This window comes from Homarus americanus, unplaced genomic scaffold (genome assembly GCF_018991925.1).
Source record: "Homarus americanus isolate GMGI-L3 unplaced genomic scaffold, GMGI_Hamer_2.0 scaffold51476, whole genome shotgun sequence".
NCBI classification, from domain to species: Eukaryota; Metazoa; Arthropoda; class Malacostraca; order Decapoda; family Nephropidae; genus Homarus; species Homarus americanus.
Genome location: NW_024736148.1, coordinates 3971512 through 3992077, shown reverse-complemented (window position 1 = coordinate 3992077; position 20566 = coordinate 3971512). Strand labels below are relative to the sequence as shown.

At 42.3% G+C, this 20566-nt stretch overlaps 1 protein-coding gene across 1 annotated transcript in view; it reads right to left on the bottom strand.

Moving 5' to 3' along the window:
- Positions 1–559: 559 nt before the first annotated feature.
- Positions 560–20566, bottom strand: part of LOC121872062 (dual specificity protein phosphatase 10-like) — a 45882-nt gene continuing 25875 nt past the window's right edge. The window contains exons 3-5 of the mRNA XM_042374740.1: positions 18624–18883; positions 18184–18331; positions 560–3527 (exon numbers count right to left, since the gene is read on the bottom strand). Coding sequence (XP_042230674.1) covers positions 3229–3527; positions 18184–18331; positions 18624–18883 — 707 coding nt within the window. The 3' untranslated portion in view covers positions 560–3228. The remainder of the gene's footprint in view (positions 3528–18183; positions 18332–18623; positions 18884–20566) is intronic.

The following is a 20566-nucleotide window of genomic DNA, read 5'->3' as shown; positions in this document are numbered from 1 at the left end:
CAGCCATGATTTTTGTATAATTTTATGCACACAACTCTACACAATGCGATACAGAGGCAAAGAGGGAATTTTGAACATTTATTGTAATAATGCAACTATTACATTGTGTAGAGCTACATATATAAAATTACACAAAAATCTATAGCTGTATTGCTCCAATCTCACTATCTTTACCTTAACCTCAATTATGTGTTGTAGTTAGCAAACTATTCCTGAATTCAACATTTTGAAATATACTTTGTGGCTTAGAATTGTCCCAGGAATACACCCTGTAATTTAATGTACTGTACAGGGTACATCTTTGTGAATCACCCTGTACTGTATATGTTGAACATAATTATGGACTATAAATCCCCATACTGCTAGCAATTTGGCTTTGTCATGAATTATGGGAGAGCTCTATACAGATCCATTTCTCAAGATGCATGTAGCCATTTCAGTCTCATTACATTATGTGAAGCCTCGGTCACATATATTTTCCGCATTTAACTGTGTGTCAGTTAAAACGTCACTGTTTCTCACCAAACAAATAACTTATAGGAGGAATCAAAACACAATATATATCTGAACATTTATTTTTTTAAATCTTTTTAATGATAGGGCAGATACATAAACCCTAGATAATAAATACGAAGTCATGATTTGCACTAAATCATGTACAATAAATACCATCTGCTGGATCAAAAAATTATAATTAAAAACATGAAGTAAACCTAATATACAAGACTAGATTTTTTTCGTTTTCAGATTGAAGAACATAAGCCGAGAGACTGTATACACATCTCAAACGCTTGGTATGAACTATCTGGCAAGTAATACCAGACACTACTTGCTCCACATTCACTCACGTTATCCTCTCAGGTTATGGGAGACTGGACAGTGAGCCATATTATTAGAAACTTACATTTGTTCATTAATAGTGAAGTGCAACATTCTCCATACATTTAAATGTCATCTGGGAAATCATGGTTACATGCTGTGTTAAATAACAAAGTTAAGCTTGTAATGAAATGGCTTATTGTCTACTTGGCATTTTTTCTTACCCAACACTTTGGGCATTAAAGACAATTCTAGTGGCACAAGAACGAAATATATTCACAATGAACTAAAAACTAGGATGAAATCATAATTTTTGTCTTTGTACTACAAATCTATGTTTGCATTATAAATAGGATTTAAGTTTATTGGCATAAATCATGAATATATATATGTACAGATATATGCATAACAACTATTTGATGGAGGAAAAATGAGCCAAATTCAAGAGGTGGTGACTCGCTGAACGGGATCACCTCCTCTTTTTCCTGAGTGCAAGAGGCCGAAAATGACTTGATACTGTACTACTTCCGTTCTAATGCAACTGAACTGCATTTTTATTCTAGATTACAGAAATGCTGTATTCCAAGTCCACTCACAACATAAATACATCAGATCCCTTACAAATCCCCTGAATGAGTAAAGGCATCATAAGTACAAGACCGTCGCTACCCGAGGCCACTACTGGTAATCACACCTGATTCTGATATTGTTCTTTATATTTGGTCCTAACTGCAGTCACACCTCAATTAAAACATTGGCAACATTTGCAATGATTTCAACTAATAGGATATGAGTTGGGATCACAGAGCATCATTCAGGAATGAGTAATTTACCAACATGGTAAATTATCACCTAAACACCTCTCTCTGTCCAGTGTGGACCAATTACTGTATATTTGCAATGATTATCATTATTTCTTGACTGGGACACTAGGTGAACTTTGTGAGCTGCTGGAATGGTCTTTCGTAACTTTTGTATAATACCTAGAGACTATAACAACCAGAATTCTTATCCACCACAAGTGCGGTCAACTGTAAGCCAGTCAGAACTCTTCTGGCTGGTTCAGTAATTTTGACTGCAAGAGGCTGCTCAACAAGCCAGTCACCAGCTATAAGTCTAAAAGTAATCAAGTTGTGGATGAAAAGTCTGGTTCGTGTGTAGTGACTTGGGAAACTGTGCTTCACAAAGACCCTGACTAAAACACAAATTCCCCAGTCGCATCACAAAGTTTAGACTGTAGGAGACTTATCACATATAACTTGTCAGAAACAATGAAAGGCTCCTGATAAGGCAATGTAGTATTTTCTCCTCACATACACAGGATACAGGAAAACTAGTTATGTAACATATGAATCACTATTGTTGATCAAACTAGTTAAGGCAAAGGTACACATTTACTGTACTAATACTGCACTATCAGAACTGCCTTGTCAAAAGCAGCTGCCCAAATGAGGGAGGGGGGGGGGGGGTTAGGCGAGCTTTGAATTTTCAGCAATCCCTCAACCCAATACTGCACTTATCTATATTCTAACCAAACAGCGGATAAATCGCTGTATCTCTACCCAGACCTTCAACATTTCTAAACCACAGACACTTGTATGATCACTGACCTAACTAAAGTAACTTAGAAATGTTTTGTTAAAACAAGAGAAGTTTTCTGACTTTCGTTCTCACAACCTTCAGTGTACAAATATCTAAGTTTTATTACATTAGTAGACACGGGGAAAAATAAATTGTGTGTTGGAAGTCCAAGGGCTTTGAAGGTCATAAACCCCTTAACAGTAAAGTTTGATTCACAATGTTGTGGCAAAAACACCGGTATGCAACACACTACTAATCCCATCCCACATGGCCAACTCACAAACACACCAATGGTTACTACCCTCTTAATGCATGTAAACTCAACACACACGACCCTGATTTTGATTATATTAATGACATTTATAGACTAAGAACCACTTGCTCGGTACACATTCTTTTGGCAGTATTTGCATCCTCTGCGTCTCTTACTCCCCCCAGATCTCCTCCTCTGCAATGACTTCTTTTTGAAGACTTATGCTTATCATCTTCAGTATCAAACGACACATTTGCACTATGTATGTTTCTATGAATGGTGATATCTTTCTCTGTGGCTTCTCTTCTTTGTACCTCTTCATTAAGCTTGACTTCCAAGTCATCAAGAAAGAGTCTGGTCAGGTGATGCGAGTGGAGATGCTGGCCCAGAGTTGTGAGGTGGTCAGCAGCATCTTCCTGGAGGGCTGTGTGGAGTGTGTCTTGTTTTTGTCTCCAACACCCACATTCCAACACCTTCCTACTCGACACTGCAACGGCCTCTGTTGTTCCCATGCTGAAGCTACCCAAGCCCACATCTGGGGCCATATCCTCGCAGCTGAGCCCTGTAGGCGTCTGTCATACCTGGCAAGCGCTTGGGACCTTTTTGACTTCCTGTCGCTGCCACTGACACTGATGACAAGGCTTGCAATCAGCTTCAGTTTTGTTGTCTTGAAGAGCAGTTTCCCACTCAACAAGTTGACCCATGAAGTTGAGGTTAGGTGAGATAATGAGACGCCGGGACTTGACGTACTTGTAGGAATCGACCATAGTCATGCGGGTGTGCTTCATCAGGTAGGCAATGACAATGGTGGGGGAGCGTGAGACACCCGCCTGACAGTGAACCAACACTCGTGCACCTGCCTGTCGTGCCTCATCTGCAACAAAAAACAGTAAGAATAAATATAAGGAACACATTAAGCTACAACATTGTGATACACTTGATTACATACATCCGTACTCGTATGTTGGTCATAAAATATGGAAATCATATTTACATGATTTATACCTTATGAAGATACATTTTGTTAATCACCCAAGAAAAACCAAGGTTCTTTTAAATTCCACCTTAAAAGGTCTGGCCATTAAGATGTTTCTACTGCCTGTATATAAACTAAAGTATCGGTCTTTAAATATATACAATTATTATCATAGCATTTCCAATCAACAAAGTCTATACATCTGCTCCCAAAACAATTATAATTACCGAAAGTTTAAAATTCCAAGAAAACTGGATAATTTCCCTCACAATAGTAACCCTTACCCTATTTTCATTACCAAAATAACCCTGAGTATTTTCCTCATTACACAAGTAACTCATTTATAAGGGTTTCTGCAACAATGAGCTCACTATAAAATTGCCATTCATTCAGCCTTCAGACCAACTGTCCAAGGGTAGCTCGCCGCGAGTGGGACAAAGCAATAATTGTTCGCCGCGGCTTTTGTTTCTCGGGTGAGTCATAGCGGAACACTATTGTTAGGCCCAGATGGGTTGACGGCGCTGTTATGCGCGACACTCGCTGACGATATATATATATATATATATATATATATATATATATATATATATATATATATATATATATATATATATATATATATATATATATATATATATATATATATATATATATATATATATATATATATATATATATGCTGATAACCACAAGGAAAAAGAAAACACGAAGTGTGTGTGTGTATAAAATAACATGTTACCAACAGTATGAAAAAACGCATCTAAATATAAAAAAGTCATTACTAATTAAATTGGACAGTAAATATTCAACCTACTTGTAACAGTAAAGTCGAAAATTGTACCGCCATAGGCGATCGCAATCCATTACCTAACAACTCTTACGGTAGAACATTAACCTAATGCTCCAAAATACCGCACTCAACACCCCTCCCCCTTCTCCCCGACCACGCTTTCTCCCACTTTGTATTATGAGTCAGAAAGAGGTAGGAATGCAAAAAAAAGCCGTTAAGTGCATAACAGCGCCCTCCGGAACAGCGGTGATGGCAATCGACGAAATTACCTCCTAAGGGCCTGAATTCTTAAAAATTAATAAATAAACAAAAATAAAAAAATAACGTTATTTTTGTCTCCGTTGTTAGGGATGGGATGGGATGACGCTTCTCTGGCTCGCTCAGGTTTCATCACATGCTACCTGCCAAAATGGCTTGAAGATAGCCAATGGCAGCGTCGAAAATTTATACCATTTCACTAAACTGAACTGAACTGTCAGAGGTGTAAAGACGTTTTCACGTGAATGGAGAAACGCAATTTGTGCGGGATTGTAGCGTACTGGTTATGGTAAACAGGAAACCCACCTTCATTGTCAACTTGATACTTATGAATGAAGACATTACCTGTTAAATTTCTTGTTTAGTGTTAGTGCTTGCCTAGAATTTGAGTTATACATAAAAGCTGGTCTACATTGCAGGAAATATGTGCACAGCCTTTAGGGAAGCATGTAGCAGAGCAAGGATTAAGAGACATTTCTTGGCACAGAGTACCGTCGTCATACACTACAAGTTCTACAACACAGCAGTCACAGTGTGTTGTGGATTAGTGACTCATGCACTTAGTCATCCGCACGCTAGACTGCGTTCACCCTCTCCCCGCCATCACATAACAATTTCATCAACTTACATAACAGCGGGACTAAAACTGCCAATCTATAGAAGGCAAAGCACAAAATCAAATACTAGAGACGGAGGAGGAGCGGTGAAAGGGGCGATAATAATTACGGTAAACAAGGCGGGTGGCGGCCCGAGGAGAGGTTGGTAGGTGAGGGCTGTCTCACGCTTCATTGCCACCCACCACTCCGCCCTCAAGTCACTCACACGCCAAACACAGATTTACTCGCATAAATTACCATCACCAGTCAACCGTACAGGCCTACGTGTGGGGCCATACTCTTTAGTTGATACAACACCATTACTTGAAGAAATATGCGTCATGAAAAGGCCTTTGCTTCCACCAGCTAAGTAATACAAAACTGACAACTATACAAAGCTTAAGTAAGATTAAGGTGTGATATGCAATACTTTTACTGTTAAATTGTATCAAAGAGGGAATTAGAGAAAAAACGTGATAGAATATGCACGGTATAAGACGACCACTGAGTGAAGTATGTTACTGTACGGTTGGTGTTGTAATGTGGGCTCAGTTTCCACTACCCAGGCGTTATTGAAACCTCGTAACCAAAAGCACAAAAAGGGATATAAAAATATCGTTGAAATGCATCGAGACAATCGGTACTGGATGTATTTTCTCCAATGTGGGAATAATTTAGCACACGAATTTTCAAACTTTCTACCCCAGAGATTAAGTGTGACAACAGGCAGTGGTGGAAGCTGGTTGACGTTACTTCTGAAGGAACAAACATGACGGACGCTTTTGTCTCACCAATAAAGGTCAATCCTCCCTCTTAGGCCCACTCCAATCCCGATCGGCAAACAGGGTGGTTAAATCCCCTCTCCTAACAGCCGCGATCGACTCCCCTCGACATGTTCCCCTATCGACGTTGACTAACACATGGCGCAAGCTCTAAACAATGAATGGATCAGTCAGTCCAGGATTATCAATGACCACAGCCACCCCCTCCCGCCTCCTCACCCTCCTAAAATCTCTCCCTTCCATCTCCCCTCTCGCCATTATTTCTCAACGCCCTCTCCTCCCCCCCCCCCACCTCTTTCCTTTTATCAAAAGATTCCACTTCCTAACATGGGTTTTCAATCTGGTGACCGTGCACGCGTCCTCTTGGGGTTTCTTGTTCAATAATCGTCAAAACTTGGACAAAGATGGCGGCGCAAGAAAACCTAAATTGATGTGCGACTCCAGAGGGGAGAGAGAGCAAAGGAAAAAAGGGGGGAGGGGGATCCCATTACTGACTGCTAATTCTGAAGTCTGTCATATGCAGGCCTCATTATATCTTACCCAACCAACGTTCCATTCTCCCTACATGACAAGTCTCCGTCCGAAAGCGTTAAAGACGACTGGTTACGCTTTCACCAACAAAAAGATACCAAAACTACGTCTCTAGATATTTATAGATTTGAAAATAATGGGCATCAAACCAACAATTACTAATATACATATAATTTAATTTATTTGGGGAATTTGAAGAAAGACACAAAAGGAAGGCTGAATACTTCGAAGTCACTACGTAACAGTGACTTCGCAAGCTATCTCGGCAGGATTGTAAAGCGACCCCCGCCCATTCATGAGTCATCTCCCGAGTTCTACCTGTTGCTCAGTCTCGGTTCGCTGCTTCGCCGTACACCTTCTAACATTGAAAGCAGGATTTACAATGCCGGACTAATAGTTTCAAATATTTTTGTCACTTTTTAAACTAGCAAACTTTTTGAGTGTTTATTTTTCCGATTACATTTTTTGTCCCATATGTCACTATTTTTAATACAAATAATAGTTCTACACTCGCAGGCGAACATAACACAACAAAAGGAAAATCTTCAGAGTAACGCAGTTTACGCCTATAGGTTATAAACCAAAGAGGTTTGTAAATATAACGCAACAGTGTAAAGTACAGTATTATAAAGGAAACACCAAAACACGCAGGCAGCAACACCAGGAAACGCAGCAACACCGTGAACTATGTCATGTCGGTGGCCGCGCGGGAACAAACTATGCCTGGCATAACTGGGGCTTTGTTCCCTTACCACCACCACCAACCAGGGAATTAATATTACACTCCGTATTCATAACTTGGCTGATGATCAGTGGTACCAAAGGTGTAGCGTTTTATGTTACCAAATGAGAGTGAAAGAAATAACATACACGCGCCACCGCTGTCCAGTATAATAAGGTGAAGGCACTACAACAGGTGGTCATGGTGGTCAACAATATCGTGCGGTGATAGGTCAAACCACTCACACGCTAACCCCACACACGCTTCCAGTTCCTTATCCGAGTTTGTATATTCAGATTCATTTAGAGGCACCGCAGCTGAAGGATACGAGGCGCTCTAGCTACGACACTCCCGGAGATATTTGACGAGATTTAGGCCATTACCCATCTTAGCTGTTGGTCGGTTCTCTTAGGTCTATCATAACACAGGTTATCACTAGTAATCAACAACGCCTGGCATTCCTCTCCACCACTTAATGACACACAGATGAAAATCGGGGAGTCTACCTGCCAGCAGTGGCGATCTTTTCGGGGAGGAGCGTTAGAAGGTAGAGAATGACTCGAAATTTCTTCAAAGGCTCCGGATGGTCTCTCGACAATATCTTCCTGGAAGAGTGGGGTGGGGGATGAGGTTGAGGGGGTGGTGGCGAGATGGGGAAGAGTAAGTGTGGGTATCAGTCATGGTGGGAAACCCACGGGCCCGGGGCTAGGACAGCGGGAGTGTGGGGCGTCATCCTCCAGTGTTGCTTCATCTTTTCCATCCTGTACCTAACCATCCTTTATCACCGTTCTGTATCCTATATCACGCTATAATAACCTTCACCCCACTATTACACCAACTCGTTCACGATACACAGCTCCGGAGACAGATGGGAATCCTAGTGTTGTGTGTGGATGTGGTTTGGGAAAGACAGGAGATACCACGGTGCAGGCGCTCGGGTTGCCAGAGCCGAGAGGGGACATTTACTATTTTGGCTTTGATTAGCAGATGGAAGTGGCTGCCTTAACAGAAATAAGCAAAGTCCAAATTAAAGTGAAAATTAGAGGTTCTACCTAATTGCTTTAAGTTAACCCTAGTTGAGTCAGGCCGGCAGTGTACTAACTTTTCACAGGATATCCCGTGGAGAAACTGTAAATATGATTAAGTGACAACTGGTTCGTTATCGAGGTTAAGTATTATAGCAGAGCTTACTGTTTTGCAAGAGATTCGTTCTGTCAGTGAAACAACACAACTGAGGTTACAGTGTTTTAAGGAAAATCGTTTGAGCAACTCTATCACCACAGCACCCAAGATGTCTTGATTTCTCCTCTTCCAGTCACCGAAGTCTATTTACATCAATGACTACCTACTTGTCGATTCAACGCCATCACGCCAACCCAAAAAATTATTTCCTTTTATAAGTCAAAGTTACATTTGGGATAAGCTTACATACTTTAAAAAAAAACAAATGAGCTTTACATTGAAACAAAAAGCACTTTGGGACACTGCAAACATATAGTTTGATTGTAATGAGAGAGAGAGAGAGAGAGAGAGAGAGAGAGAGAGAGAGAGAGAGAGAGGGGGGTCAAAATACAATGTGGTTCGCCGATATACCGTCCAAGATCCGATGAAGATTAGCGCTGATTCAGCATAAAATTGTAGCTCATCATCATATCAGGACCCGGGAGCCATGCTGTGTGGGGATTGAACTGCCGATAGCTAAGATAGGCGGAGGTGGGGGATGGTGAAGATAGGGTAAAGCCTAGATAGTGTAGATAAGTAAACGAGTTTAGGAAAAATGGTTAACGAGAATATGCAGATGTGGAGATTGAACAGATAGGGTAAACCTGATAAAGGGTAGATAGTAAACGTGCAGAATAAATGGGAATGTGGTATGGGGGGGGGGAACATTCTGATGTATAATGAAGAGGAATATTTCTTTGTGCTACTAATAGAAGTTGGGATGACATGAGAAGATCTACAAATTATGGGAAGAAAATAATAAAACAAAATATCAAAACAAAAGGAAGCAACACCACTTGGCGACAGGTTATTATCCCTTCTAATCTAAGACATAGGCGTGTTGTGCTGTCCATCAATTTAAACACCAATGTATTCATCAGCGTGTCCGTTGTTCCATGCGAGAAACTTACAAGAGGAATTATTGTAAAGACCGCAGTTACTGTCCATGTAGATAATGGGAGTACCTACCCATGTTTGGGATGAGTAACTTTCTCAAGGGACTTGTAAACAATCAAGGGGCTTCATAAACACCCTTTGAGAGATCCTCATCTCTAAACTTCAACTGCTCACTGACTCGACTCCAATTTACTCTCCTCAATATTCCACTTGTACTCTGATCACGGCTACAAAACTACTATCAGGATGGACTGTTCGTGACCGCGAAATAAAATGTTCCCCCTTACTCATCTCATGACATCTCGACACGAGTCAGTTTACACTACAAAAAAGGCTACAAGTTGCTCACCTTCGATTGTATGTGTGTATGTATATATATATATATAATATATATATATATATATATATATATATATATATATATATATATATATATATATATATATATATATATATATATATATATATATATAATTTTTTTTTTTTTTTTGCGTCGCGTGGACGAGGAAGGGGAGTCTATAATTTGTATAAAGTTAGAACTAAACGTGGTAAAATGGTACTTAAGTCCGACAGCCCTCCAGGAAGCAATGCCGATGAACCGTTAGCGCTTTAGGGATCTCTAAGAAAGCAGAAAATCGTGTCCTAATAACGGCGATCATATGATTACCGTGGCGCGGCACGTTCACTCCCTCTATGGTCACTCGGGTGTCCATTTGGCATAATGATGAGTGGCTCACCCTGCTCAACTGACTCACTCAAGAGCGGAAATATAAACAGTGTGTTCGCTGTTACCTTGATCCTGGAGGCCTTCACTTCTACCGCAGGGAGGAGAGGTTGATCGACGCCTTGAACCAGTTTAACCGTTTCGCACCGATTGTCTCGCTTTATTATTTTATTCTGGCTACCGCCTGACGATTTTTTCAACTTAGGGAAGCCTTCAGGAGCCAAAGGGGTTAACACGGATACTTTCAAACGGCTGAACAGTGTGATGCTAACAGCCACAACCCGACACTGATGTTTTTAACTGTCGCCAATCACGTCTAACACTTACACGACATCGCCAGGTATGGAAGTTCTCAATGGCACATTTCAATTGATGTAACTACTTTATTTATTATCATTCACCCAGAACCAACTCGTCAAATACATTAATTACCACCGTTGATGCTGGCAACACAGCCTCACATATTTGAGGTGCAGTAATCCTCTTTCTTCACGGTGCATTTTTCACCCTGACCTAATACTTTTCCCCTACCCTCCCACACCCTCGTCACTTAGCCGCCACCATCCCCCTCAGTTGGTCGTGGAAGTGACCAATGTAGTGACCCATCATTGCGTCATCCGGTCACGCTCCCGCTGCGGGCTCCCCTGACGTCACTTCCGCCTCTTAACCAGTGGATATTGGGTAACGTTCACGGACAAAATCCCACCTAACAAATTTCCCACTCCCCAAACAATAAAGTAGACAAGACCTCCTCAACTAGTGTGGAGTACCTCGGGAAGGGTTTGTTGGGTATAGTCCTACGTACACCTAAAAATGACGATACTATTCCATTATTAATATTTAGGGAACACCTCTACAGCACGGTGAACCACACTTTATTAACCCATATCCCGTCGTTTATAATATTACCGAGCCTAGTCAAGCGCCAGGCATGAATAATTCAAGAGTATGGCCTGGCGCGGCCCAAGGTGGTCTATCTAGACCTTGGCGTGGCCTACCAAAAATGTCGGGTGGTCCTCCCTCACCCCTGATGTCATTCACCACGACAACGCTGCCCACCATCTACACCCTTTTCCAGCAAAGTTAATGAGGCGCTGTACCTGTTATGGCAACTCCTGCCTGCTGTTATAGGAACCCCATACTGCTACTACCATTGGTGTTATGGCAACCCCTGCTGCTGCATCACCATACTGTTTTGATTTATCACCTTTAATGGCAAAGCTCACCATCTGTTTACAATTTCAACACTGGTATCCCATCAGACAGCTTTTTACCGGACAAAATCCCACCGCCAGCGAAGTCAAATTAGGTTACACTATGTTAAGCTATACAAGGAATATTCAAGTAGCGTCGGGTTAAACTGCATGTAACCAACAACACTGATACGGGGTTATAACGGTAACGAGGTGGGGGACTACCCTCCCAGCCACACAAGGACCTGGGAGGGCTCACTTACTCAATCACAGTAAAAAAAAAAATAAAAAATAAGAAGTATAATAAGCAGCACTATATAAATAAACCCACATTAATACAAAGGTCTGACGACCCAGGGGAGCAAAACAAAGATAAAAAACACTAGAAAAGCTGAAGCGATCTGGTTGAGCCCAGATTCTTTCCACTCCTACTGTATTTCAGTAACACCACTTTTCTTCATTCCTTAATAATCTTCTTTCACCTCATAACTCATGGCTCCAAAGTGAGTGAGGGGCACTACCTGGTGATATCCTACACCAACATCTGCACCACAGACCGGGGTGTCCTCCACGATAAACTCCTCCCCACGTCTCTAATGAACTTCCTGGTGATAATTTAACGGAGAGAAAGAAATACTAATGGAAAACATGTGTCCATCATTGTCAGTAATTAAGTTTATAGATACATAATGCATTTCTGTTCAAGTTTAGGTTAAGACGCCTCCTTTATGATACTCCCACGACAGAGGAACACTATACCAACACTGATCTTGTATTTCTAAACATCTTTTGTAGTGTTACTCTCTTAAGGAGAACTGAGTTAGTCATCAGTTGACCAACGTGGGAAGCAACGCGTTTTTCTCCCCTCTGCCCCTCCCCTCCTCTCCCCCTACTCCATTTCTCCCCTGGATGTCTGTTATCATAGCGTACATCAGACGGCACGCGTCTGAGGTGGCCTATCACCTCCCATCTACTACCCTCTTCACGCTCCACCACCACTCCATATCTCCCGTATATCGCACCCCCCCCCCTCCCCCCAACTCCAACATCCCCATCCTCTGCCGTCTCTCCAGCTCAACATTTCTGACGCCCTAATTCGTTTACAAGGATTTCTAACATCATGTATGTGTTACTTGTACCGTTATTTATAAACTTATAATGACCAATTGATGAATAACAGCGGGTTATGGTTGTGGGGGCACGCCTTAATGACAACAGGAGCCGTTCATCTCTCCCTCAAATATCTAGCCTTGGGCCACATCCTCAAAGGCAGTTCAGTACCTCATCCTCTGGGCAGACTCATAACGCCAAAAAGTCAATATATACTGTACGGTACATGGGAGTATTGCATTACAGTGATTTATTTGCATATACCTGTATATATATATATATATATATATATATATATATATATATATATATATATATATATATATATATATATATATATATATATATATATATATTATTCTGGAAATCAGAGTCTCAGAGCGGTAAAACTGGCACCTGACAACTACATTAAGTCATTATAAACGGACGAATCTTTAAGAACCTGGCGCCTCGTCCTCCGAGCTGAGACTCCTCATAAGGTCCTTAACAACTGATAACTCAACTAAGTCAATATCACCATCATCTAGGTGTCAACAATAGGAAGTAGGGCTGTTTCGTCAGTCATAAACCCCCAGCCTATTTGACCATCACAATGGCTGCCTCTACAGCTCCCCTTCCTTATGTGAAGGCTACACCCTCTCCCTTATATCAAGGCTGAAGGTTTTGTCATTTATTGATTCCAATGATGAAGAGGCAGGAAGAGGACCTCTCTCCTCCACTCACTCCCTTCTGCTCCTCTTAAAGAAGAGAGCTTTCTGTCCAGGCATATTCTTTTCCTATGTGAGAGGAGAGAGCGAAAAGAGGGAGATACTACCACCTGCCCACCACCACCTTAATGTAAGCCCTATTGTCCCACGAGAAAAGAAAAAAGCTTAATACACAAATGGTCATTCATTAATGGAATGTACGTAGTACGGTTTGTTGTACGTCCCATAATTTTTTTTATAGTGTACTTTCTAGCTTTTTATTTTAAAGAGCTTTTAAAATTATCACTTTCATTACAGACGCATTCATGTATTATAAGCAATCCCAGAATGACTCCACTTTTGTATACAGTATAGTATATTCCAGGTTAATTTGAAGCCTCGTATATACAATGATTCTGTTGGTCAATAATAACAATACTGTAAAACAAGTCTTGTACAACAATTAATACAGTACCATTATTAGACTACTTCTACTAATAACATTTGACGAGAAGCAAATATTCATGCGTGGACGCACTACACTTCATTACTCCCACCCTCTGCTATGAGTCACTGGTACGCCCCATAAACACAACGCCAGCACAAACAGTCAACAGCGCCTGGCGTTCCCCTCCAACTCGATGACACGCTTACGGAAGTAATACGCCAGACCAACGTTCGCTTGCCTTCTGCCTGCAATGACGTTCTCTTAAAGTTCTTAAATAATAATAATAATGACTAATGTATACTGACGGTTGTGGTCTCTACATTTTCTCTTATAAGTGAAGTTTCTGTCGAGTATGGGCAAGGGCTGGACCAAGGGGTGGGTCTATAGTATGGACCAAGGGGTGGGTCTATAGTATGGACCAAGGGGTGGGCCTATAGTATGGACCAAGGGGTGGGCCTATAGTATGGACCAAGGGGTGGGCCTATAGTGTGGACCAAGGGGTGGGCCTATAGTATGGACCAAGGGGTGGGCCTATAGTATGGACCAAGGGGTGGGACGACTGTCAATACTTCATGTCAATATCAATATCCTAGGCTATTGTTGTCGGGGTGTGAGTCATAGAAGATAAGGGGGGAAAGTTGGTTGGTGGGGGCCGCGTGTACACTGTACGGGTACGAGGGTGAGTTGCTTATACTGAGGGGGGGGGGCGTTGACGTGTTGACGCTGTGCCAACGCGGGTCACTTAATAATGGAGGGAGAGTTGAGGATACTCACGGCAGAGAGTACTGAAGTTTACATGAACACACGAGAAAGAGCAATAAGGAACACAAAAAAGTAAAGCGTGCTGACATAATTCAAGTGTGAATTGAATGACTACAGAATGGATGATTTGGGTGAACGTGTGGCAATGAATAAAGAATGGAAGAGGGAAGGAGGGAGGATTAGACAAACGGAAGAAGAAACACAAAGTCTCCCCCCTCCCCCTTCCCTGGAGGTAAATGTATGGTAGTAGGGGGCGTGGCTTCCTCCCTCCTAACCCCCCACTAGGGTAAGAGCAAGGGGGCGTTGCTCCCTTTCTCCTCCTCACTTGGGTAAGGGGAGGGGAGGGGTGATGACTCATGACGTGTCTCCCTAATGGGTCGCCCGCGTCTGGCCACGACAGATTTGTTGACTCGCTCGACCCTCAACCAAACATGTCATCCTTCCTCTAAGACTCTATCTAGATTATTGGATCAGTACACCGAATATTTCCCCTAAACTGAAGACGGATGACTGCATCTACCTGTCTCACTTGAGTTGACACAAAATACAATTCTCAAAAGGTTGTACAGACCTGAATGTCATTTTCAGACCTTAACGGGGATAAGAAGATACCTTGTTACTATTGGGTCTCATTAAGCATGTCGAAGCCATTTAGTCAGTCAAGTTTATGCTTTATGTTCAACTGAGCCAGTCTGAGGTGTTTCCAGACCTCCTGTTAGAGGTGGAAAGTTAGCGTGTGAATGTTAAAGAATCTTTCCCCAACAAGATTTCCCACTGGCACTAAATTAACCCACTCGTCTCACCGCCACCCACCATCACCACCCCTTCGGCCTCTCATTTAATAAAACGCCAATTTCTTGTGACAAATTAGGTGCTATTTAGCGTTTTAATGAGGCTAATCTCCGATAGGGAGGCGTCAGCTGGCGGCGCCATTGGTCGGAGATGACGTCACCGCCCCCCCGTGCCGTCAAGTTCGCCACGAAGACTTTTTAAAGACATTCTTTTAATATTTAATCACGTTGCCATAATTATACGAGAAATATTTGCAGCTAAAATCGTATTGGGGAGGATGCCATAAATGTGAACTAATTACTAACAAGCAATAATGAAAGTGCAAAAGAGGCAAGAAATGAAATCACCACAACATTGCATCGGCGAAGATTGTTTACCATGACGTCACCTGCACCTCTGAGGACCCAATGAGGGAACTCACTCCCACTAGTGAATTAATAAACTCACCCACTTGTAAATTAATAAACTTCTTCGCGTCAGTGATCCTTTGGGGGAGAGGTCGATAGGGACGGAGGCGTGGGTATGGTTATTAAGCCTAACTTCCATTACGGCATTGTATTTTTTTTAATTATTCACGTAATTTAGAATCCACCCAATCTTGTGTATATCAACATTTTGGTCCGGATTAAAAAAAATCTCAACTGGTTATCTTCGTATCCAAATGCCTAGATGCCCGTCGGATAAGTTCCGCGCATATTTCCAGTTAAGGGCGAAATTTAACATAAGAATCTTTGAGTCTGACCTCTGGTAAAGCTACTTGACGTACAGAGGACAAAATCCTGTTTTGGTTCTCTTTTACTGAGCTGTGCAAGGGAAAGAGAACAGGATCCAACTTAGCATAGTGGAGTGGCGGCTCGAGGGAAGTGCTGCTCCTACTCCTCTCGTGGCAAGTGCTCCTCCTCGTCCTCTTCTCTTGGCAAGTGCCCTCGAGCAAGTGGCGTGGTGTGTGTGGGCGCCCCTGCGGTCCTGGAGCCACTTGTGCTGGGTAATAACACGGTGGGCTAGTGTGCACAAACAATGCGGCCATTACCGTCACTGCTCACACTCCTATGTTTACATCTCGCCCAGCGCACCAAATCTCATACCTATTTAAGCTTCGTCGTATATTTATTCTTGTTATTTACGAAACAATATAATTAAACGTGAATATTAATACACCTTTAATTTCCTGAACTTTATTACGGAATTTGAACGTGTATAACTTATTCAACAAGTCACTTAATGATAAGCCAGTCTTATTATTTCGATTACTATTATTTACCTTTTAATTATAATTTAGTTAAAACAGGACACAGTGCGGGTTTTGTATTAGTACGACTTTTTGCGGACTTAGCTGTGTAAATTAAGTTAACAGCTGCAGAGCCTGACATATTTTTATACTACAGAAAAAAAAATGGGATTACAGAGTGAAATATTACCGCGACAAGTTTACAAACCAGATTCTTGATTCACACGGATTCTCTACCTTAATTTTGTTTCTCAACACGAGGTCAGTGAACGTATCTTATTAAGGAGTCTCTCACTATAACTGTGATCCTATTTTTGAAGGTTAGAGTTGCGCTCCAGACCAAGTCAACTAGTTAGGAATATTCTCACGTCTTCAATACGAGGAATATTCACCGTACGAACCTTTATGAATGAGGAACCAGGGTAAGAAACTGGAAAGGCTTAGTGACTCAGGTAAAGAAAGAAGGTTTAACCCGGCCCCAGGGGACGGAGGGAGGGATACCCCCAGGGTGTTACGCTAAAGGGACTCACCCAACCGGTTTTCCTCCGACAGGTTCATATCCGTTGTACCCCGTGGGCAACTGGCTGGGGGGAGGGGATACTTGCTAATCTCTGGGTGCTTAACGCGGTTTCCCTAGCCTTGTGAAGGACATTTAAATGAATGAACACTAAAAACCTGTATCGTCCATTGTGTTAATGATGATAAAGAATATGTGAGGACGGCAAAGAAAGTGCAGGAGAGGAGAGGAAGGGGGGAGAAGAGAGGGGGGAGAAGAGAGTAAGGGGAGAGAGAGGGGGGAGAAGAGAGTAAGGGGGGGAGAGAGAGTAAGGGGGAGTGAGAGAGAGAGGGGAGAAGAGAGAGTAAGGGGGGAGAGAGTAAGGGGGGAGAAGAGGAGAAAAGGGAAAAAAAGAGAAAGGGTGAAGGGGACAAGAGGGGATGAAACAACAACAGGAGGGAGAGCAGGAGGAGCCTATTGACGCTGATGTCTTACCGTACCATCACACTCTCAGATGACTCACCGTACAGTATACCCCCCCCCACGTCCTGACTCACCACTCCCTCACCTAACTACCTACCTACCTAACTAACTACTGGCGATTTAGAATTCAACAACTCACTTAGGGTAACACAAAGACGAACTAAATTAGCGTCGAAATTGCATCAAGACTCGACTGTTAATAGAAATGTAATTCTTGTATTCCCACTTTCCGGATGAAAACACTCTAAACACAGCCCTCAAATATTCATTACCCAGCCTAGTGACTCATCCCATTACTTCACCGCTATGATTCCCCCCCTCCTCTGTCTGTCTGTCCCTCCCTTTCTTCTTATCCCCTGTGCCTCCATCCTTCTCTCCCTCCCAAAGTCTCTCTCTCTCTTTCCCCCCTCTGTCCTCCCTTTTCCTCCGTGTGTGTGTGTGTGTGTATCTCTTTTCCTTCTCCCTCTCAAAGTCGCCGCCCCTCTACTCGCTCTCAAATGGGGAATTATTTCATTAGCAGGATTACTGTCACTAGTTAGGTTAGGTGGCGGTGTGGCACGTTGTGTCGCCCCTCCCACGAGACAACAACACATCTCAATAACGAATTATATCCATTGAATTTAGTTTGTTCACACGGGGAAAAATCCACTCTGGTCTCTGGCATGTGTATGAAGTTGGGCTGTGTGACTTACATAAATGGTCACCTGTGTATAATACTGTACTCATCAACGTATATTTGTTATGTTTGGGTTAAGTCGTTGATGGAAAACGCCATGGATAATGTCTTCCTTATCTTTAAATAAATATTAACCAGCATGTAGGGAAGCTTTACTTACCGATAAAGTGTATTGCTTCATCGAAGTACTGACGAAGGTTTTGGTGGCCGGAGTCCATGGCTGGCAGCGTCTTGTAGCAGATGCCAGAGTTTTCGTGGTAACCAGGCACATGTGACGTCACGTTCAACACCCGGGTGATACCCAACGCCTGGAGTGACAACCAGCATAAATTTCGGCCCAGTGTTATGCAAATATTTACTAACGTTATCATAATCATGTTGTCTCTGGACTACAGGAAGCTAAACTACTGATAACGGTGTACGACTATTGTGTGTACCACAATATTCTGCCGACGAGAAATTAATTTAGACAAGATACAACGCTTACCATGTCTTCATAATTTTAAATCCATATACTGCACGTACTTCCCTTCTCAATCAATACACCGTAATCACTATATAAACAGTTAACTAAAACAAATAGTATTAGTGGGTGCTGACCTGCAGAACTCTTAAGTCCTGAGCGTCTCTGGCGTTGCCGATATAGAGGAAGGGGAGCACTTCAGAGGCCTGAGCTTGTTCTATGGTGGCCTCATTGCCTGGGGAGGGAGGGATGCCGCCGCCCATACACACACCGGAGGGGGTGGTGGGGTTGAAGGGGTCACCGTAGCAGGGGTTGGTGGATTCTACTTCGTCTCTGGTGCGCATGAGGGCGTCTTCACACAGCTCGGGATACGCTCGCTCGAACGCCTGGAAGCCTCCTGGAGAGAAAGAAAATGCCTCTATAAGATATACTGGAGAAACGAGAATATAAAATAATAGATAAACGAAAGGGACACACAAAAAAAAAACATACACGAGAAGAATGCAGTGTACTGTTTCTTTGTATAGTCTTAATTCAACTACTGAAAGGAGAAATTAACACGGTGTGTAGTCTGCCACTCAAATTTCCACTACTGGACCGTCCATACCACTATCAATATGTACAGTACACTATATTGATATAAATAACAAAATTACTACTTTTTTAGCTGTTCCCTTCTTCAAATGTAATTATTACGAAACCTACTACAAATCGTCAACCAACTACTACAACTGCTCCGACTTTAGCAGTTGATCTGAAATTACTAATATTCCTTACCTAATTATATTTCTTCATCGTTAATAATAACTGAATAAGCAAGGCTGGCTGTTAAGGACACTAGTACAATAATTAGTCAGGTGTTACACATTTTAGGTAAGAAGTGAGGAACTGCAACGTTCATGAGCACAGCCGGAGCCAGCAAGCCTAACGCCACGGTGCGGTGGTGGGCTATCAGAAGCCTAACTCAAAAACCTGTTGGTGATATTCTAGATGAGGCCTCTACCAGTGCCAGCCAGCCAAGGAGATTATGACGACGGCGAGGAGAAGCAGCAGGTGGAGGAGGAAGAAAAGTCACAGTTCAAAGGATGTGATCAAGGCCTCAGGTGCTGTTTGTGGCAACTGGTTAGGCATCAAGAGTGGGTTTGGCCAGCAACTAAACGTATGGAAATAAAGGACAAAACAAAAGAATCAAGAAAGAACAGATAAAGTAGAACAGGTGGAGGGACACCACGGCCTACAACACCAGAATAACATGAATATTAGGTTGTATTACCGCTATGTGCACACAGGACACTATACATACAGCGGAGTAGTAGCATGACACGTACACACACCCCATGAGTCACACCTACACACCAAGGCCACACCCACAACACACACATATATTATTTTCTATTGTATATATAGAGAAGTAATATCCAGGTCCCAGATGATGGCTGAATATTAGACCTTTTATAGCATATTTTTGGTATCAAGAATCAATTATATAATAGTAAAGAAATATAATTAAAATAACTCGTACTGGTGACATTAATTAGAGTTTCTATCTGCACTTTAGAGAGGAGACAATGTTGTTACTCTTAGAAGATATTTATTATTTTCTCATAAAACTCCAGCATAAGTGTTAGAAGAGTTAACTTAAGCAAAATAAATGGTAATGTAGTAGAGTGGTGATGTGTGGGGCCAGGTGAGTGGGTGTTGTTATGTGACAGGTGTGTAGCGGGGTCGTCACCTGTAATTACCTCTCTTAACACCTGTCCTCTCCCTCAGTTCCCACATACTACCTTGAAACCTTCTACTCCTCTCCTTGATACTGTCCCCGGGTGGATATTAGTGTAAACCCAAGACCTTTACTCCTACCGAGGTTTCTGAATCTGAAACTGTTCCGTCACAGATAGTGGTGAACGTGGCGTGGTGTGTGAGTCAGACAGGGAGGGAGTCAACCCACAGGGCAGCCCGGGCCAACCAGTTTCTACCATGACACACACACTCATCAAATGTAAACAGGTTGCTGGTCATAGGCCGTCCACAACCCCTGAGGAACCCCCTCGCAACCTCCTCTCCACTTCCCCTCTAACCT